The 17,417-nt window shown below is 45.1% G+C and overlaps 1 protein-coding gene across 5 annotated transcripts in view; it reads right to left on the minus strand.

Moving 5' to 3' along the window:
* The window catches only part of jmjd1cb (jumonji domain containing 1Cb), a 128,163-nt gene that overhangs the window by 12,749 nt on the left and 97,997 nt on the right, over positions 1–17,417 (minus strand). For 4 of the 5 annotated variants that reach the window (XM_053511937.1, XM_053511940.1, XM_053511939.1 and 1 more), the window contains 13 exons: positions 15,799–15,904; positions 12,328–12,452; positions 12,062–12,205; positions 11,555–11,599; positions 10,802–11,051; positions 7,417–9,152; positions 6,933–7,105; positions 4,051–6,233; positions 2,791–2,992; positions 1,834–2,048; positions 1,362–1,514; positions 649–738; positions 78–202 (listed from right to left, as the gene is read on the minus strand). In XM_053511937.1, the coding sequence (XP_053367912.1) occupies positions 78–202; positions 649–738; positions 1,362–1,514; positions 1,834–2,048; positions 2,791–2,992; positions 4,051–6,233; positions 6,933–7,105; positions 7,417–9,152; positions 10,802–11,051; positions 11,555–11,599; positions 12,062–12,205; positions 12,328–12,452; positions 15,799–15,904 (5,547 nt within the window). The remainder of the gene's footprint in view (positions 1–77; positions 203–648; positions 739–1,361; positions 1,515–1,833; positions 2,049–2,790; positions 2,993–4,050; positions 6,234–6,932; positions 7,106–7,416; positions 9,153–10,801; positions 11,052–11,554; positions 11,600–12,061; positions 12,206–12,327; positions 12,453–15,798; positions 15,905–17,417) is intronic. The other variant, XM_053511938.1, reaches the window with a different exon arrangement.

Genomic DNA, 17,417 nt, shown 5'->3' on the forward strand with positions numbered 1-17,417 from the left:
AGAGGAAAGCGGGATGGTTAGATACGTACGTATGCGGGAGCACATGAGCGAGGGTGTGTCCGGGAACGAATACAGACCTGAGAAACGCCGTTAGTGGATGGGAGCTTGCTGAGGATGTTCTGCTTGTTGGCACAGGCGCAGTGTGCTTTGATGCCAAACTTCTCCCTGAGCATGTGCATGGCATTCACCAGGTCCGTCAAGACTGCAACGCAACACAAAAAGGCCTCGTTGTCTTAACGTTCTCAAACCAAAGAGTTAAATACGACTGAAAAGGGAAGGAGGACGGGGAAAGGGAAAGGTCGACGGGACTCGGTTCTGTTTTGCTGAATTCAGCGCGAGCCTACACATTCAGAGCTATGAACTATGCTCTGTGCAATCTCGGCACTCTGACAAATAACCCTCGAGCCCCACAACAGCTCTTTGTTCTAGACTCGCAGGGTGCCCACTGTGCAGAAGGGCTTGTTTTTCACTCTGGAAAGGGAAAGCATGTGGAACCCGACTGTGGAAAGGAGATGAGTGGCGAAGTAATTCAGAGCTCAGTTCATTTCAAGGAGACTTTTTTTTTATTTTTTGTTACTTTTTCCACATTTTCCAAAAAAGGAAAAGTTGTGGCAAAAGTGATGTGTGTGTTCGTTGTGGCTTTTCTACCTGTTCCTGGAATAATCTGCGTTGGCATCAAGTGCTTGTGATCGTGCGGCTGTCCCTTGACGCACTTCAGCCAGGCATACAGCTCTTTGTCTGTGAACCAATAAAAGTAACATTACTCACGAGAGGGAAATAATGACAGCTTTTTTTCTCATAAAAAAAAAAAAAAAAAAAAAAACAGGCACATAGAATAATTAAATGAAAACAGTACAACAGCACAGAGTGTCTCTCCAGCCAGCGGTGCCGTGGAGGAGCCGCGGTGTTTATAGCTCTAATTAATACGGAGTGGGACATGAGCATGACTCAGCAGAAATGATATTTAGGGCTTGAAGAAACCGATCGCTTGAGATTGAAGTGACTCAATGTACTGCGGAGACAAACACGTCTGGGGATGAGGACGGGACAGACGATGAGTCATGCACTCAGTCTGTTTACATTTACCTGCTAACTTTTAGAACCGATATGTTTCAGAGCCTGAGCGAACTAACTAGCGGGCATCACGCCGTCAGTCCCGTCGAACCGTTATCATTAGTTCGGCATGTTCCTGAAAATGTCCTTATTAAACAGAAGGTAAGAAGATAAACTGCCCAGACTTGGCGGGAAAGTGCGCCATCTGCCCCGGCCTGTTCACAGCAGGCGTGATGTAGAGGCGGTGATGAGGTTGGGTGTGTGACCCCCTCCCCGTGCTCAAGCGCATAGCAAAACAAAAAACTGACCTTTGGAGCTCTTCTTCTCCTTCGCCTTGTAGCAGTCCAAGCACACCACAAATCCACATTTCTGGCACACCCAGTGAATGTTGAACAATGTGGCTTCGCATGCGTCGCAGCTCTCACGCACCCCCCTCACCGCCCGTTTCCAGGCTATTTTGGCTGCAAGGCAAAGCAAACAGAGTCTGGATAAAATGGATGTTCATGGAGCAGATTGCTAGAATTTTCTCTCTCTCTCTCTCTCTCTCTCTTAAAAAACAACAGTCTGACAGATGGGATAATTTCATATTCTTCAGTCAGCAGACAGCAGACAAAAGCTACAATATGTAACAAGAATGTTTCTGGAGTTTATCTGGGCCACATTTTCTGTCATTTAGCACGATAAATCAGGTCAGTCTTGAAATATTTAAATACAGTTGTTAAATAGCCAATGTCATCACAATAAAAAAAAAAAGAAGAAGAAGAAGAAGAAAAGTCTGACCATCTTTCTTTATCCATGTGGCTGCAGTCTTCTCGCTCGTGACCAGCTGGCAGAACTTGTCTCCGATGTAGCTGAGAATGTATTTGGAGGTATCCAGGTCCAGATCGATCTCTTCGTATGCATCTGGAGCCCAGAGACTCAAGGCCTCCTCGTCGTGCTGGTCAGGGGACGAGAAGCCGTCGATCCGGATTACCCCATTCTTACTATAAGAAAGGCTGCAGGGGGGAAAAAAACAAAACAAAAATAGAGGGGACGTGAATGGGTGATGTAGACACGTGAGACAACGATTGAAAGAGCTCGAACAGTTCTCTTTCTTTTCTCAGAACGAAAGTGAATGTTGAAATAATGAAAGTGTACGATATGTGCATGTGCATGTGCATGTGTGGGTGTGTGTGTGTGTGATGGAGTAAGAAATAGAAAGACAAGCTCTTTTCGACATGCCCCAAAACCACATTTTCCTAACCCCTCCTCATTCTGGACAAGTTTTAATATCCACGCCAGTTCGGGTTATGAAAAGAACTTGAGTGGTCTGCTGCATGAAACGGCCCAAATCTGGAGTGATGTCAGTATGACAACATGGGCAGGCCTGGCACAGCCTGAGATCGCACATGATAAACTCCTCTAATAAAGGATTGCAACTGACTGGTAAACTACACAAGCAAAATAAAAAAAGAAGAAACAGATCAGGCTTAGTACACGGAGGACGAGTCGTCTAGACCAGGAGCCATTCTCAACTGGAGCTAGACTACCAGAGCACTAGATTTGATCCCTTGATAGGGCAGGCACCCTTGCCTACGGCCTGCGGCTCATAAGATTAGTATTTAACCCAAATCAGTGGTGGTTTCTGGTGATGCAGCCAGAACAATATTTCGAGTCCGATTCAAATAGAACCTTTTTTATTTTTGTGCTGAACTTCAAAGTAAACGTTATCGTCGCTGGTGTCAGTCACTCTCTTACCGGCGGAAATAGTAGAAGCGGCAGAAGACAGGCGAGTGGGTGGGCTCTTCTCCTTTCTTGGTGCGGATCGAGCGGCACTCGCGGCACTTCTGCAGGTTGGGGCCGATCTCTGAGCACGAATCGTCCTGCAGGAAGGACTCACCCGTCTGCTTTAGCTTCTTCACTTTCCTCCAGTCTTTCAGCACTGAGCGAGGAATACCATCTGAACACACACACACACAGAATATATTAAGAGGCGTCTCGATATTAACTGATGTGTTTCGGATCTTATTTCGTTTCTGCATATTTTGCTGGTAAAGTAATAATAAGTAAAGACCAAGTATCATGAGAAAATCTACATCTGATTTGAGAAATCCTACAAAACCAATAATACCCCTTTGACAATTGATCCTAATCATTTTTATCATGGTAGGTTCTAGGGATGTGCTTCAGGCACATGTGTGATCGATACTAAGCAGCTAATGAAAACAAATAAATGCAGTGTTAGTTGGACGGTGCGAGCCTTTTAAAGTGAGGTCCAGGTTTCCAGCATTCAGTCACACCCAGGTGACTTCACTGGCTCAGTATTATGACTACAGTTATGAAACATGACAATTCAGAGTGACCGAGTGTATTAGAACACATATTGAGTTACAAAGGGGGCTCTCCTCTCTGCATGTAACAATAATACGAGGGGCCTGCTAAAAGCGCTCCGGTTAGAAGAGCACTTAACATGCCTTGGAAAGATTTATTTCACATAAAAGTTGAGCATTCCTATAGCAGCTTTGAAACCTCCACAGCTGCAGTCCAGATGTGAGCACACCCCCACCCATACACCCATAATCCCTGTCTGTTTCTGACAATATCTTTCTCTTAAGGAATCAAAAACATCACCATAACAAGGATGTTAAGGACATTTCAACATTGTAAATCCTATTTTTGTAATTATTATTATTATTTATTAGTTATATGATTGTTGACAATTTCACATGAATACACAAGAAACTTATTGTAATTTCTGTAAGGAAACGGAATGCTCTACCCAATATCCTGCAGATGCTGTAAAACAGTATACATATTTTTTATGGCCTCTTTTGTTATGCAACATACACAGTTGTTTTTGCTTCTTTTTGTCCTATGGAGAAAATCTTATTTTTGAATAAATATTAAAATTTACCATAATATATTTTCCTAACTAATCAGTCCTACCATAATGTATAAGATTCTTTGTTGTTTTGAGATAAAGATCTATGATCTTAAAAAAAAGTATTAAAAACTTACTGCTGCTGGCCAGTTTGAGTTTGGTTTTCTCCTTGGCACTTTTGAAAATGCCATTGGGCTTGACGTCATCCTCGTCCTTGTCATTTTCTCCTTTCTTCTTTTGCATGTCATTCTGCTTTTTCTTATAGGTGGGCTTAGGCTGCCTTTTGGCCCTCTGCTCATGCTTGCTGTCGCTGCCATCCGAGTCATCACCGCTGTCCGATCCTGACTCGTGTGCCCGCTTTGTGGAACCTCGTCGCGACTTCCTGTCCTCCTGGCTCATTTTATCCTCTAAGCATTTGCCATCTTTGCCTATTTCCGCGTCGCTGGAGGTGGATGCTACTAGGTTTACCGTGCATGGCTTAATGATCTCGGAGACGACACTGGATGTCTTCTCCACCCTATTAGTGTTGCGATCTTCCTCTGAGTGCCGAGTGAGCCATGCTTTTTTCAGCTTGTGGTAATTGGGCTGGTTCATCTGTGATGGCTGACCATTGGGTAAGGGGCTGGCTTTGCTGGCTGGGTTGCCTGGTGAGGCACGGTCCTGGGTGATGGTGGGTGATTCCTGAGAGGATCGACAGCTGCCTTCACTCTCTGAGGCACTGCTTGAGCCACGAGACTGGGCAGCAGCCAGGGCGGCCTTGTGCTTCTTCAGGTGGATGAAGTTCCAGGTGGATAAAGAGTAGGCCTGAGGAGCTGGGGCCAAACCAGGCTGCGGGAGCTGGCCACTGGGGGAAGCTGTCCTGGCATTGCACTCCTGAAGTTCAGAGTCCGTGGGAGTCCTGCATTTGGGTACAGGTCCCTCCAGTCTGTTAATGTTACTGCTGCTTGGATGTGCTGAGGTGGGATAAGGTAGCTCAACTGTGGCTCGACTCGGCGCATTGTATGTGGAAGCAGCAGAGGCAGAAGTGGTTACATCAGTACTGCTATTGCACACAGAGTTAACAACAGCTACCGCAGAGCTGGGAAAACTGCCCTGGGAGATTCGGACAAAGTTCTTTTTGTACTGCAAAAACATATCCTCCCTATTTGTGTTTTGCTGAATAACTCTGCCAGGTTCTCTGGTCTCAGCCAGTTTGGTGCAGTCCAGTTGGTTTTTGCCTGTATTTGGCCTACTGCCAGACGTCTCCTTGGCGCCAGACTTGGAGCTCGGAGAGCTGTCATACTTGATGCAAGTTCTAGAGCGAACAATAACAGAGGCCGTGGCTGCCTGTGGCTTCCCTTGACTTTTGTCGGAGTGCCACTGAGCTGCTTTATCGTGGCTCTGTGAGTCAGAGCTGGGCCTCCATGGCTCACTGGAGCCCAGCTCTACGATGCTCTTCACCTCCCTGAGCTCCGGCAGCAGAGTGGGGGGCTTCTGTTGCTCTGACACCTTCCCAGCCACACTAACCGGCTGAATGGGGGTGAGGGTGGGCGGCGAGAGGCGACCATAGCCAGCCTCCTTGCGGTCCAGTGTTTGTTGGGTGGGCGGGTGAAAGACAGGTGCCCTGTGAAGGGCAGGCATGCTCCTGAGTTGATTTGAGGGTGAGACAGCTGGACTGCGTCGTTCGCTGGCTGCCGCTGGGGCACTGAGCGTGTTCAGGGCAACCTGCTGACTGAGCGGCTCACTGATCTTCCCCACCAGGCCCTCACCCTCTGGCTGGTGCTTGATGAGCGGAGGAGGCTTAGACAATGACTTGGCGCTGCCTCCGCCACTGGTGTACGTGCCGAGAGGCAGGGGACCTGAGACAGAAAGGGAGTTGAGCTCTTTGGAGGGGTAAAGACGGGGTGGCTCATTCACCACGCTATTGGACAGGGTAGTGAAATAGTTGCTCTGCGGCAGTGACTGAGCAGCAGAGTGCTTGTAATTGTAAAGTTCGGAGGGCGAGTGCTCATTCTCCTTAGGCGGCCCACTTATGGGAAGGGAGGGAATACGGGCATAGGGCTCACGTTCTGGCTCACTTGACCGGATCTTGGCAGTAAAGGGGGCCACTTCAATGCTCTCCTGTAGGATGCGGCGGTTCTCCTCCTTGTACTTAACGGCCCGGTCGGGTGTGTCTAACGGTAGGCGGGAAGGTTGCGTTTGCTGCTTCATGTGAGATGGCTCCATGTAGAGACGCTGCAACTCCTTACTGTTGGGTGTCCGGCTTCGGTCCGGCTCTTGCTTCATGTGAGCTGCTAGCAGGTCACGGATGGGATCCACAAAAACCTTGCTTTCCAAATCCCTAATGAGAAAGGGAAAAATGGTGGAGAATTTGATGCTTTTATTAAAAATAAGTTAAATAGTACAAGAAATGCCACTGGATGAACTGATGTCCAATCCAGGGTGTATTCCTGCCTAACCATTCAGTGTTCTTGGGATAAGATTCACTTTTTTGAATATTGTTTAAAATAAACATCAAATCCGATAGTCCTTAGTACAAACTGATTACACATTTCATGGAAATATTAATTCTGCAATAAAAAACATTTCCATTTTTTAGACTGACATAATACCGGCCACTTTTTCATCTCCAAATTGTAACATGGCTCTTTTATACTTTCATTTAATCTAAATCTAGACCATATCATTATGTTACTATAGCCAACATATTTGACATGCAGGCCATGCTGAGACAGCCCAGTTAAAAAAAGAAAACATGTTTCAAACCATAAGCGCTTATGACTCAATTGCAGCCTGAGAAAAGAGCGGTGAACTGTGTTTGCATCCATGTCCTTGTCTGTACTATATTATATCTTACTATATACACTATGGAAGCAGATTAGAGTCAGCTAGTTTGGCTTTAGGAAACCAAAGCTATTTATTTAAACGGAAATATATTCAGTTATGAGCATGGTTGCTAAATGAGCAAGAATTTGTTTCATTCCAGGTCATAAGTTATTTTAACTGACAGAGCTGTGGGTGTGGGTGTGGGTGTACTCACCCTTTGTGGAGATCTGCAGGTGTTTTGGAAAGCGGCGGGCTGGAGTGTGATATGATCTTATGGGGCCTGTGGGAGTCAGCACTGGCTGGTCTACCTGGGACATGGCTCAGAATCCCAAGGCTGTCGGCCGAGCTCACAGGGGTGGGCGGGTGGAGCCAGGGGCTGGAGGTGTTCTGTAACACACACGCGTAAAAATGTGTACATCCATCTGGGTAACATCAGGGTGTGACTATAAGCACAACTGACTTTCGCACATGACTGTTTTTACATCCTCTGAGCGCATTTTCATCTCACTATTTGAGTCATAAAAAGAGGTTTTACTCCAACTTTCTAGACAGAAAGTACTAGATTAACGGAAATCATAACAGCTTCTAGTAATTTTAATATCTCCTTTGTCTGCTGTTGCTAGACAAAGACTCCATCCAATCAGTAATCTACTTGAACATTGTTTTAAAAAATACAATAATGCCAGTGATATTCTTACCCTTGGCAGACTACCATCTGAGTTCACAGCATTCTCTGGATGCACCCACTTTGACCCAGGCAGACCAAGTCCAGGGGGATATGATGGCTGTGTGCCATTATGGTACTGCCAGATGATAGGGTATAGGCCCAGCTGGTTGAAGTTGGCACCACCATGTGTCTGGGGCAACAACGGAGGGCCCGGTTGCTGTTGCAAAAACTGCTGTTGCTGGTGTGGGTGGTGGTGGTGAGCTAGAGCAAGATGACTGAGTCCCCCTGAGTCGAGGCGAGGGTGGCCACTCAACAGCGAGGTCGGTGGCATGGCAGGCAAGACGGTGGGGAGCAAGGGATGGTGCACTGAGTGGTGGGAGCTGAGGGAAGAGGCAGGCAATAGGTGTGAGTGGTGGTGTGAGCTAGGTGTCAGGCAAGTAGCATGAGAGGAGCTGTGGAGTGGATGGAGGTGGGAAGGAAGATAAGTAACGTGGTTGGTCTCAGCCTCGGACCGCACCAGTGCTGGGTCACGATACACTGTAAAGTGCTCGTTCTTGTCAACGATGAGAGGGCTCTTGGTGGACTCAGAGAGAGTGGTGCGAGCAGGAACAGGCTTGAAACTGGAGCGTGGGGTTTCTGTGTCTGGCTTGCCTGCCAAGCGAGCAACAGAAGATGGAGGGTTGTCAGTGAAGCGTCCTTTGTGTTTGGCCACTTCAGGGGACGTGTTTGGTTTAGGCTTCATGGCCTCCAGAACACTGTGTGTTTTTGACTTCATGGCATCAGGTGAGGGATTGCACTTGGGCTTAAATGTGTCAGGTGATGGGTTGGACTTGGACTTGGCCACATCTGGTGACGAGCTAAGTTTCTGTGGCTTTCGCACATCTTCAGCGAGTGAGGCGTTCTTGATGCAAGGCATGATTGAAGGGTACTGCTGCTGTACTTTCTCCCTTTCCCGTTCTGCCACAGCGGCCGACTCGCTTACCGAAGTCACGGGTCGGATCACCTCAGAGTGGGCATACTCAATTTTGCTACCCAAGCTCTGACCTAGCTGCTGCTGCGGCTCAGCCTCTGGCTTCCTGCATTCGGAGACGGAGGGGTTTAGCACCAAATGTCTGGCTTCACAGGTTTCATGTTTCTGAGAGGCCAAAAGGGCAGACACAGCCTCTGAATTCTCTCTCATGGTGGAGTGGGAACTGGAGTCCTCTGTGATGTCAATCACACACTTTGGTGTGTGGGTTCTAGGTGCCCCTGTGCTATAATGTTCCTTAGGCAGAGATTTCACAGTGCTTTTTATTTCCACAATGCACCCTTGAGCCTCAGCAGGACCCAAGCTCTGAGCCTGTGGACAGGAGCTGGGAGAGGGCAGTTGGGAAGGCTGCAACGGAGACCTCCTCTCCCCTGTATGTTCGCTCTTGGCAGGGGGCACCATTTCCATGGGTGTCGGCTTAACAATCTTATCCACCGTAGATACCTCCTCCCAGGGAGACGCCCTGCTATTTGTTTCTGGCTCCTCTGGAGCCTTGCAGCTTTGGGACTTCTCCTCCTCCTCCTCTTCCTCGGCTTTTAAAATGCCCTTATTTTTCAGTTCATTTTCAGAGCTTGGCTCTGAGGATGAGTCCAGGAGCCTCTTACTGGAGTTCTCAGAGTCGCTGCTCTCTGAAAGATCTGATGCCTCCGTCTTTATCCGCTTAAGGCCAGCCTTCTTCTCCTCATCTTCACCTTTCCTCCGTTTGCTCACCATCTGTTTTGATTTGTTCCTAGAAATATCTGCAGCACAAAAATTTTTAAAAAAAAATCACATAGGAGAGGTCAGCCAGGGCCAGAAATTTGGACATTTTATAAAAAGATCCTCCTAACCAAAGGATGACGTCACTTTCTGCTCAGGTTAAACTTGTCTTGAATGATAGATAAGTGCTGTCTTAAATATGATGGAGCAATTCCCTGTGCACTTAAAAAGTCCATTTGACTGCAGTGGGCGTACTTCCTCCTTCTTCTAAACTTAATGAGGAAATACTATTAGTGTTGTCCCTATGGTCAATGACGAACTGCTTTCACAAGCTTTTATTTTACTAGGCACACACTGACCCGACCTCTGATTAAGATATATAGAATATGAAACAACACCAAAATTATAGAATTCATTATGTATTATCCTATATGCATCTTTCAGTATATATGGAATTCAGGCTCAGTTAATTTTTGGTGGCAAATCCAGTCCCAATATAAACTCATTTCAATAAGACAATGAAGAGAAAACATTTTTTCCATATCAGACGATATAGTTGAGTATTGATAATTTTTAATTAGCTATTACAAGGCCATTTTTAAATAGGGCACACGAGGACGGAGAGGTACTTACTCTCGCTCACTCATCGCCTATACCGCTTTATACTGTATACAGGGTTGCAGGAGGCCTGGAGCCTATCCCAGCAGTCTCAAGGCATGAGGCAGGGTACACCCTGGACGGGGTGCCAATCCATTGCAGGGCACAAAGACACATTCTCATTTACACACTATGGGCACCAGGTAGGCTAATCAACATGTCTTCGGAATGTGGGAGGAAATCAGAGCACCCAGAGGAAACCCAACAAGGACGATCCAAGGAGACCCCCGAAGCGGAAATCAAACCCGGACAGTGTTAACCACTAAACCACCCAGAGAGGTACTCACCTTAAATAAAATATTAGGATAATGATCTTACCTTGAGTTATGATAAATAAAAACAGCAAATACAGGAATATCCTGACCAATCATCAATAAGATACTATATATATATATATATATATATATTAGAAATATAAACTCTTTAGCTCAGCGCAGTCTACAATAGGAACTGTAAATTTCATTTGCTGTATTCCCATTTTAGGCTGGAAATGTTCTACACAAATATACACACAACTGTGTTCTGTTCTCCGTCCGAGCATAAAAAACTGCCATACTTCTGAGCTAACCTTTGCTTTTATATTGACAATTTCCTCCTTGCTTTCTACACTCATCTTCTCCCTCGTGCTCCACACTGCTTCTTTCTGTTGTTGGGTGTGTCTCAAAGAGTACTCGCTCCCCGAATCGAGACGGTTTGGTCTATGGAGCCGAACTGCTGATGGTTAACGTTGTGAAACTTTTAACCACATTTTAAATCAGTCCTTCGTAGGATGCGGCCCCTGATTGAGACACACCCGTGGTTTCCTAATTGCACTGCCTTTAACCAGCCATCCTATTTCTTTTTTCTTTATTGTTATCAAGAAAGCTTCTATTGCAGTATAGATATCCTTATCGTTCAATCACCCAGGCCTTTGTCGGGGTTTAAACCAAACTGCGACAGTGCCATTTTGATTAATAACATAATCTGAAGTGTAATAACTCATTGTAAAGAAAGTGCCAGTGAGAAGTACTAGTGCAATGCAGTAGGACGTTACCTCCTCTTCCACCTCCAGAGTCCATCTTTTCCTCTTTGATCTTCTCCTCATCTGGGATGCTGCTGTCTGATCCCTTCCTACGTGTTGACCGGGACCCACGCTGTTGCCCTGGCGAAGACTGCAGCTGCTGCTGGTGCTGCTGGGATACCTGCTGCTGAGCATGCTGGGACTGCGAACCCTGCTTGGTGGCAGAGCCTGATGAGTTCATCACCGGTCTGGGACTGTTAGCCTGGGCACGTGTGTAATGACCCTGTGAGCGAGCCGCAGGCCAGCAGACACACAAACACAAAGTGATGGCAGGTGTCAGCCACGAGGAAGAATTCAATTTGGCTTATGCTTGCAACAATTCACCACAACCACTGGCACGACTAATATAACATTCCAGGACACGTCACAGGAAATAAGGTGCATAAGGTAAAGGAAAGGGAACTCCATTTGAGCACATTCTCATCTGTCAACATCTGCACTACTGACAGTCTATCAAAAAATGGAGTCACAGCACTAGCCTGAAAAGGAGAGTTCCTATGGCTTTTCTCTGCTCCATAATTTAATAGACTATGCCACTCATTAATGCTAGGGAAAAAATGAAACGCAGTTATTGATAAACTACAACATAAAACAGTACAAGTGGGATATGCAGAGGCTAGCCAGAACACTACTACAGTGTTACAGAAGGGGTATGCAGAGTCTAGATAAACAGGTCGAAAGCTATTATGAGGGGGGGAGGAAGGGGGGGAGGGCGCGGCCCGGTACCTGAGTGCTTCCTGGGTTGCCGCTTGGTCTCCCTCCTGTGGTCTGCTTGCATATCCCCAAATTATGTTTTTCACAAAGAAACAAAAAAGACAAAGAGAACAAAACAGAAAAAAATAAATAAATAAATAAAAATGGAACAGAGACGTCTTGTTAATAATAAAGGGACCAGTATACTACAAGGCTCTAAACTTTTATACTTGAAATTAATGAAAAAGGAAGAATAAACAAAAAAACAAGACCTCTAAGCACATAGGAACTTTACTTTAAAAGCTAGCTACGAACAGAGCACATGGCGCACGGAGCAAAGCACACACACACACACAGACCGATACAGCGACTATGTGAATTTACCATTTATCACAGAACATTAATGCTGAATCACTACTAGCACACAGCATAGCACAATCAGGCAGTGTGAGAGTGTGTGTGTGTGTGTGTGTGTGTGTGTGTGTGTGTGTGTGTGTGTGTGTGTCGCGCAGTCTTGCAAGCAGCACTAGCATTACTCACATGGGCAGTGCTGCTATTCTGGCTAGAGCGTGATCTCCTTCTGGATGTGATGCCTATGTTTTCTCCTTTCAGCAAAGAATGGACCACATTGTCCAAAAAGGTCATCTGTACCATAGATGGATCGACGTTCTGAGGCTCTAGTACCTAGATACAGACAAGGCATCGGGATACAGAGCGCACACGGGTCACTAGCGTACTGCAGACGTCGCGGATTGAAACGCGGTGCGGGTTTAATAACGCCGGCAGGTTCAGCTGCCTGTACCTACCTGGTCATTCATCACAACCATAGTGCGGCTGAAGAGGTCGTGATGAGTAATGATGCCCGTGAACCACTGCGTGGCTGAGTCTTGCCTGTAAACTCGTACGCGGTATCCATTTAAAGAATAGGGACCTTGAAAGAACAAAAGGGAGGATAAACAGCGGTGTTAGACGATGCAGTAGAAAATTCGTGCCATTTCTCTTTCTTACAACAGGATATATTTAATCATTTTTAGACACACGGACATATTAGCATATCGTAAGGAAATACCATTAAAAGACTATTAATATGACGGGGGATGCGTTTCCCTGAGCGATTTCGGCTCCGTCGTCAAGGGCAAACAGACAGCCGGCAATTCAAACACTCTGTTATCCGGGATACGTGAGATAACACCATTATGGACTGCTACAGAACAAACACCTGTGCTGTCTGGCCTTGAGCGTCTGTAGTGGCACGGTATTTCTAAATGTCACCGCGGACGTGTTGATCATAACGAGGCAGAAACTTCTATTAAAAAAAAAAAAAAAAAAAAGCAATACGAAAAAAAAAAAAAAAAATTATACTGCTGACACTCGTGACATCATTTTTTAATGATCTAATGTAATAGGGTATAATATAATAATTTCTACATCCAACAGTATCATTATGCTGAAAGAAAAGATGACAGACGTAACTTCGGCCAATTACACACCGTGAAACAATAGGGCTTTTTTTTACAGCACGCATGAGAACAAAGAACGGTGCTTTAAGTGTGCTAATTTGGCTTGAATGAGACTAGCATAAAACCTCCTTCATTACGCTAGTCTCATTAGTCTGGCCCAATAACCCGGCTGTCTACGTGGGATGCTTTTATTACCTGAAGCAGTTCAGACCGTCAGTGACACGCGTCTAACATGGACTGGTTAAGCCACCTCTGTGTACATCGACTCTTTTTGTTGGTTTGTGGTAGACCGTTAGTTACAGTGCGTAGCATCTGCGCATTAATTCATCTCATGATAAAAGATCACACACATCCCACCTGTCTCACATCTTGCGTCTCAGTAAATCTGCCATAAATTGAACTAAAGTCTAAATTACTGTATTGTCGCACTGTCGCCTCGCACCTTCAGGGTCCGGGTCCGATTCCCTCCTTGGGGTCTGTGGGCCTGTCCACACGGAGATGCGTTTCGCTGTATACGTATACATTTTTTATCGTATTGGCGTTTCGTCCACACGGATCCGGCGTTTTAGGAGACTGAAACCGCTATTTTTTTGAAACCGGGTCCCAAAGTGAATAAATCTGAAAACGACACCCTTGCGGTTTCGTGTGTACAGCCAATCCGTATATTTTGTGAAACGATGATGTCATCACATCACGTGTCGGCTGCGTTACACGTAACAGCAACAACAATAATGGCAGACTACATGATTGGACAACACCATCTTGGTTCGTATACAGCGCGCAAGGTTATATGCATGCTCACAGTCTTCTTCCCCGTGTATAGTGTATAGTGTATCTCTATGGCAGAATTACAGCGCCCCATACTGGTCGGGCATATATACTACACCGTTTTCAGTGGTTTCGTGTGTACGCAATTTTTTTTTAGAACGAGGGAAAATAATTATCGGATAGGGAACACACCGGCTTCGTGTGGACTAACCCTGTGTGTGTTGAGTTTGCACATCCTCCCCGTGATTGGTGAGTTCACCGGTTTCCTCCAACAGTCCAAAGCCATGCAGATTTGACTAACTGGCCCCAATTGGTCCCAAATTGCCCCTAGTGTGTGAATAACGTGTTATTATTACTGTACTGCAAACAGGATTATCTTCCATCTTCATTTTAAACTGACCATCGTATTGATAAATTAAACCAGAGTCCTAGGTTTAGATTATTATTATTATTATTCATCAATCCATGTTAACCCTGGTGAGGATTTTAATAATCCAGCTTTCGGTACTTTAAATATGCATTTTACCTTAAAGAAATCTAAATAATGGATAATCAGTATAATCCTTTGAATCGCTGAACGTTTAAACTATGTTTCAAATATTTGTTCAGTTAAATCAATTGATATTTCCCACGAACGTTTTGTAAAATGTCATGAAACGCATGCTTTGTCACATGACTAGGGCAAATCATATTTGAGGAAGAAACTAGACTGAGACAGAGCTGACAGGAGAGAGGCACAGACCAAACAGTGATAAATAGAGTCACATGATTTTGATGCAATGCTTCCGGTTTTGAAACTAAATATGAACATTTATACATCTGTTTCATACTTCGTTCACTGTTTAAAAATGATTTTAGGTTTTTAGACTACTTCTATTTCACTTTATGTACGCTGTTGGTCGTTCGGTCGAGGGGCCGCCACAGCCCTCCCGTTTTATCCGGCACTGCATCTAGTTTGGGCATTGGCTGGGAACTGAACCTACCACTCAGCCACCTTTATTTCATTTTATGTATATGCAAAAAATAATAATAATCTTAAAGGGTTAAAAAAGCCAAGATTTTAAATGTTAGTTACACCGGATTAATTCTATCAGAAGAAATATCAATACTCTGATACTCAATATCTCACAGGCCACAATCGCAGATAAAACCCTGTCATAGGGAAGTGACGAAATGTTTTTCACGATGACCCGTGCTCTGCCGAGGGAGCCGCACGGCGGTGTGACAGCGTGCCAGCCGCGATGTGCGCTGGCCTGTCATCTCTCAACTCGAGTGCCGCAGCTCATTAGATGAGTCCAGAATATTTCCTTTCATTACTGCTCAATAGTGCTGCTGTACCCGGGTCCAAACCAGCAAACACTGCAGCTCTCCAAGCACATGCATGTACACACACACACACACAAAAAAGTCCAAGTCAAAGTACAGCACCAAACCACACTTTGCACTTTCTGTTCTCTCTCCCTCTCATTTCCCCTCTCCACCCCAAATCCTCCATCAAATCCTTTGGCTTGGAGATTCTTTCCATTCTGCCCGCCTTTGCCAGCCGCCAAGTTTAACAATTATATTTAATTGTTGGCCTGGAATGCTGCTGCTGAGGACCTTGTAAACAACACCTCGTGCCAAAAGCCACCAGAACAATCTTCTGGCTCAACACACATTCACACAGACACACAAACACATGTGTTTCTATCATTCTGAGGACCCTGCATTGTCTTAGTTATTTATGCTACACGTGAATTTATCCAAAACCTTATTAACCCAACAGAAATGAGGCAGTCATCTATTTACATCTATTTATCCATCCATCTATGGAACCTCCCCGGTCAACACTGACGCGCTCATTCACACACTACTGGGCAATTTTGGGGTCGCTAATTACCTAATGTGCATGTCTTTGGACGGTGGGAGGAAACCGGAATACATGGGGGGAAACCCACCACGCGCGGGAATCGAACCCGGACCCTGGAGGTGCGAGGCGACCGTGCTACCCATTAAGCCGCCATAATTCTAACCATAATGCATAATTGTTGTTGTGTTATAGCATCTTACCTTGCATAAAAATTTCCTGCACCTTTTGGTCTTTTACCCAGCTTCTCACTTCTTCATGAAGCTGTGGATTGTCCCTGAGAACAGGACTCAAGCTGTCCACTTCATCCTGCACAACACAAAAAACAATGACACACATACATTAATACTTAAACTCTCATTACACGGTGGATTTACAGTTACATTTAGGCGCCCTTATCCAGAGCCACTTACATATTTTTAATCTCATTATACATCTGAGCAGTTGAGGATTAAGGGCCTTGCTCAAGGACCCAACAGGGACAACTTGGGGGTCGTGGGATTTGAACCAGGGACCTTCAGAAACATAGTCCAATGCCTTAACCACTGAGCCACCCCTAACCCCACCGCAGAGAATGTGGACTTCAATACAAAATCTGACTTCACCCCACTACTGAAGACGAGGACGTCCTTGCTAGCCGACTGCACGGTAGTTAGCGAGCACCTGGTGCGCATTACCTGCAAATAGGCCGTGCAGCTATCTGTTTGCAGCTCTTTGTTTGCGTTTCCTCGACCTCCCTACACAACAATCAAGGACTCGACAGCACTCCGCTGGTCCCTCGGGCACGCTTCACACCGCAGCACTGTTTTTCTTTTCCTTCTTTCGGTCTCTCTTTTTTTTTTTTTTTTTTAAACGGAGGTGTTACTACGAAGCTTGTGTTGTTGCTGTTCTAGTAGAAGAGAAGTCTACGAGGTGTCGTAAATCGTAGATGATGCTAGACTACTCTTCTGGGTCATGACAGTGAAGAAGTTAACTCTGTGCTCAGCTTATTTCCTGAGGATGTCCTCTATTTCTGCTGACTTCATTCGGAATGAAAATGCTTTGTCTACAGTCATGCACGACTTCGGCTCCTGTGACCTCATTCGCTCCAAGCCACCACTAAAACAGTACATGAGAGAGCAACCTGAACTGAACCACGAAGCTGGCGTTCGAGTCCGTGTATGCGCTTTAGTAAAGTAAATCCACTTACTGTATGTTTACAGAAAATTACCTAGAAAAGATATAAGCTAGGCGTCCCGAATCACGCTCGGAATACTGTAGGTATTCTGCAGGCAGGTTTGTCATGTTTACCCATGTAGCAGATAAAGTCGGGTTTCCCGTCTTCAAATACAAACTCCCAATAAATTCCTAACTCGATATTTATCATGCTGTCTCCTGCCGTTGACACGTCGGAATATTTTTCACCTTAGAAAAGAGCTTCTGCCGAATGACTTATAAACTTATTGCAAAAAAATCCTAACTGACAATAATAGCTCAAAATGCATTTTAATAGCTTTTTTTATTTATTTTTTTTACAAAGTTGAAGACACAGAAACATTCATTATCGGTACAATGTGGATTAGTTTCCTGTAACACTAATGACACATGTCTATTCATGCTCTTATTCTAATATGCCATCATGTTATTAATGGTGTTAATTAATTAGCTAGTTACTAAGGAGTTAATTAATGACCATTACTGAACTCACAGGGACTTATAGTTGATGTGGAACGTTATCTAATAAAACTGATAATACTAATAAACAATCCGTTATTTAGCAAAGAAACTATAATAAGATGTTTATTTACCGTTTACTGACTGTATATTCTATTGTTGTCAATGG

This window comes from Clarias gariepinus, chromosome 14 (assembly GCF_024256425.1).
Source record: "Clarias gariepinus isolate MV-2021 ecotype Netherlands chromosome 14, CGAR_prim_01v2, whole genome shotgun sequence".
Lineage (NCBI taxonomy): Eukaryota > Metazoa > Chordata > Actinopteri > Siluriformes > Clariidae > Clarias > Clarias gariepinus.